The sequence below is a fragment of the Acanthisitta chloris genome, unplaced genomic scaffold (genome assembly GCF_000695815.1).
Source record: "Acanthisitta chloris isolate BGI_N310 unplaced genomic scaffold, ASM69581v1 scaffold11778, whole genome shotgun sequence".
Lineage (NCBI taxonomy): Eukaryota > Metazoa > Chordata > Aves > Passeriformes > Acanthisittidae > Acanthisitta > Acanthisitta chloris.
Window position 1 is genome coordinate 34,510 of NW_008687634.1, and position 4,258 is coordinate 38,767.

Below are 4,258 nucleotides of genomic sequence, written 5' to 3' on the forward strand. Positions count from 1 at the left end.
ATAAGAAGAAACTGGTGATGATACTTAGTAAAATATTCACCTCCTGCTTCAAATCTGGTTTAAAACCATGGCAAGACTAAATCTTAAGGCATATCCGACTCAATGTTTGCAATCAGAAGCTATAGTCTTAGAGCCTCACTCCTAGGTTCTCACTGACTTACCCCCAAACACGAAGCTCTTCCAAGGGGTGAAACACACACCAGAGCTACAGAAACTGACACTTTAGTGTCACATGACACTGGGTATTAGAAATTTCGAACAGTTTTCCAACCTTACACTGGGGCATGATTTGGTACCACTGACTGAAGCAAAGATCTTCACAAGGTCTTTTAAGAGAAGGAAGAAGAGTGAAGGCTACAGAATTAGCAGCTTGAAACAGTTTGGTTAGAAAATACTGATGTTTAAATGGTTTTAGTCTTGGTAGACTACTTTTACCTGAAGAAAACACATCATAGAATCATGGAAGGGTTTGGGTTGGAAGGACCTTAAAGCACATCTCATCCCACTCCCTGCCATGGGCAGGGACACCTCCCACTAGTCCAGGTTGCTCCAAGCCCCATCCAGCCTGGCCTGGAACACTCCCAGGGATGGAGCAGCCACAGCTGCTCTGGGCAGCCTGTGCCAGCGTCTCAGCACCCTCACAGGGAGGAATTTCTTCCTAATACTCAATCTAAACCTACAGTATGGCAGACACCCACTCAAGTCCACAAGATCAAGTCTGGCTTGCATCACAGAACTGCCTGTTTCAAGGGCAGCATCACGCTGAGCTCAGCTCAGCACACCAAGCCCACACTGCTCCTCCACCTTTACCACTAACAGAACCTCATGACGCTGGCACACACCCACCAACTTTCTTCCTGACTGGTTCAGACAGACAGAAACTATGTGTCCCATGAGCCCCACCAGACTGGAACCTGCACAGGACGTGCAAAAGCAACTTCCCATGCTGGGGATGACTAAGCCATAACCAAGCACTGTTTCCTTTACCATTAATCATGCCTCAGTCCATTGTTCAGAACACACAGCTCATGTGCCGGGAAGGATTCAGTGACACAGGCTTCAAACAGAAAAATTCTTGCTCATTTGCACAGCGCACATTTAAATCACTTCACTGGGTTTGTTTTATTTTGCCTTTGCTGTTTTGTTTGCAGGAATCATTTCAAATTCTTGGGGGAAATGAAAGTTTCTCTGTTGTAAAATACAGCAAAGTTGCCCAGAGAAACTCCATCCCTGGAAATGTTCTAGGTCAGGTTGGATGAGGCTTGAAACAACCTGGAATAGTGGAAAGTGTCCCTGCCCATGGCAGGGGGTGGGACTTGATGAGCTTTGAGGTCCATCCAACCCAAACCATTCAATGATTCTATGAAAAAGGGTGAATTTAGTACCTATTCCAACTTCTAGTTAAGTGAAAGTAAAGACAAACATTGACTTTAAGCATTAGATTTGGTCTCTGGTACCTAATGCAAAATCTCAACACATTAAATGAAAATTAAACCATTAAGGAAGCAGGGATAGACTTTCTTCAGGAAGTGGAAGGGAACAGAGGCTGAGATGAACCCCCAAGGACTCAGATGGCAAAGGCAGTGTGAAGTTCTCACTACACAAGTGTCACTTTGAGCTGGAGTGAGTTGCACCAGGCTAGCAAACTCCTCCTGTCTTATCTGCCCTGCCACAATCTGCACTGTACACTTCCTCCTGAAATACAAAACAAGCAGTCTACACCCTGCACTGATCTGCTGAGCCTGTAAACATCACCCAGTGCTCCCCAAAGTGGAACCTGCAGTACAGAAGTTGAACAAGTTTCAGCTCTCAGGGTCGAGCCCAAACTGGTAACACAACCAGAGCAACCTGACAGCTGGTGGCTAATTTTGGACAATGAGGTGATAAACACAACTGTTCAGAGGAAACATCAACTTCTAATAACTGCTTTAATAGCTGAGATGACAACTAAAAGAAATGATCAGCATTTCTGCTGGTGTTGTTCAGTTCGTTCATAGGGAATCAGCTGAAACATCCCCATTTATTATCAGTGATATGACATTCCCCAAGGACTCCACAGAACTCCCCTCTGGTTTGAGCTGCTTGGAAAGGAATGATGAAAATTGTGCTGGGAGTGCACAGTCAGTCTGGATTCACAGTGAGAGAAAGCAACTGCTCTGTCATCCCTGTCCCCATGGCTGCCAAGGCTCTTTCATGCTCCCCCTTTTTCTGACACAGAGAAAAGTCTAATTAGGAATGTCAAGAACAAACACAACATTCCACAACAGTCTCTGAATTCCTACAAAGCTGAAGTTTTCTTACTTCACACATTCTCAAGTCTTTCAGCCTCAGGGAATACTTTCCAGATGCTAAAGAACAGGTTTAATAGGTGTGCAAGAACTTTCTGTTGAGGGACACTTGTCAGGTATCAATCAGGTAACATCACCCCAGGGTTTATAACACACTTGGATAGACTATCAGGAAAAAAGAAGGCACATTCCATTACATTTTGCTACCCTTCCAGGCCAGGGAGTAAATCCAGTTACCTACCGATACTTGAGCTTGATCCTGTCATTGTCAGGGTTGCAGTAGAGTCTCTCCAGGTGCTCTTGGGCATCATTGGTCACACTCTGCCAACTCTGGGTTGCTGTTCTCCTCACCTGCCAGTGGTATGGCAACACTGTGTGGTGCTTGGGACAATCACTGCCATAAACACATATGCCCTGGAGGAAATCCACACAGATCTCTATCCCATCCTCCTGGTGGGTGTGATACTGCAGCTGGTTCAACAGCTCAAACACCAGGTCAAGAGAAGCTTCTTCACTTTTACCCTGGAATATCCCAGCACTGAATGTATTGCTTGAGTTCAAATTGTATTGCACTGGACAGTTGTTCTCCTGGAATAAACCAGATGTGTAGCCTTCCAGAATCTTGTCAGGGAACAAAGGACAAGCTGCACCATCACTAGCAGTCGGGTGCAAAGTATGATCCTGGAATGATTCATTACCATTATCAGCAGCAGTTCCAGGAGTTTCTGGGGAGAAGCCTTGCTCTCCTGACTGGATGTCCTGCTCAGGATGCCCAGGAGAAGGACGAGCTACTGGCACTTGACCCTGCACATCTGGAGCTGTTGGCATCAGCACAGACACATTATTCTCTGGTTGGGGACAAGAAGCACTGAGGTCCAGGGTCTTTTTCACAGCAGGTTCACATAAATCATTGTGGCCACCACCTTGGCCTCGGGGCACAAAGACCCTCTCCAAGGTCCCAGCTCCCAGCAAGCTGGTAAAGATTGGCCTCAAAGCCCGGAGGGTTTCTGTATTCAGTCTCTTCTGAGCTTGCTGCTTCTTCTTGAAGCAAGGCTTCACTGGTGGTATCTTTTCAGACAGCCTCATCTGAGGAGGAAAGTCCTCTGAAGGAGAGCACTTCATCCCTGGGCAGGGAGCTGGCTGCACCACACACGCTGCCTCGGGTTTGGTGTCCATCACACACAGACTTTGCTCCCTCCAAATCACTTTCAAATGTCCCAGAGCCTCCCAAGAATCAATCTAGGGCAGAAAGGAAAACAAGACAGTTAATCTCTCTAATTGCTCATGGTTGACACGAACAAGATCACCCCTGGAGAGGATTTCGAGCCAGCAGCAGCAAACTCCTCCCCTGGCTGTGACTGCGGGTAGCCCTTAGGCACGTAAAGCATGAAAACAGCTAAACTCAGGCTAATTAATCCCAAACCCACACTCCTCAGCCTCCCGCACATGAAGTCTCTGAGACACTCAGGCACGCACACACAGTCCCCCGAGGGTGGGAAGGAAAGGGGAAGGGTCTGACGCCTCCTCCTTGTCAGGATGTTCGATAAACAATAGCATTTGAGTTCCTTATATTCCACAGGAGGGAACATGACAGCTTTCGCGTCTGTGCCTCCCTCACACACAGACCTGAGCAGCATGAGACATGCAGCCCTGGGTGTCCTCACTATCCTTCTCCCACCAGAGGAGCAAACCTACACATTCCCATGTATCTCCCTCGTGCCACCTAACACATCCACCAGCAGCATCACCCGAGAACCACCACTGGCTGCACAGAAACCCACGGCAAACTTCATACGGACTTCAGCAGGGGCCAGGGTTTAATCCTGGGGTGTTTCAAGGGAATTAAAAGTGCTTACAGCCTGTTGGTGCTGCTGACCCTGACCCTCCCCCTGGCATGCCCACAGTTCGCCCTGACTCAGCTGCACCCTGTCACCCTGCCGTGACACACTGAGCTCAGCTGCCTCTCACCA

General features: G+C 47.8%; 1 protein-coding gene across 1 annotated transcript in view; it reads right to left on the bottom strand.

Annotated features, from left to right (window-relative positions):
* Positions 1-3,464, bottom strand: part of TIPARP (TCDD-inducible poly(ADP-ribose) polymerase) — a 17,770-nt gene extending 14,306 nt beyond the window's left edge. Inside the window, exon 1 of the mRNA XM_009080689.1 lies at positions 2,530-3,464. Coding sequence (XP_009078937.1) covers positions 2,530-3,464 — 935 coding nt within the window. The remainder of the gene's footprint in view (positions 1-2,529) is intronic.
* Between the last annotated feature and the right edge of the window lie 794 nt (positions 3,465-4,258).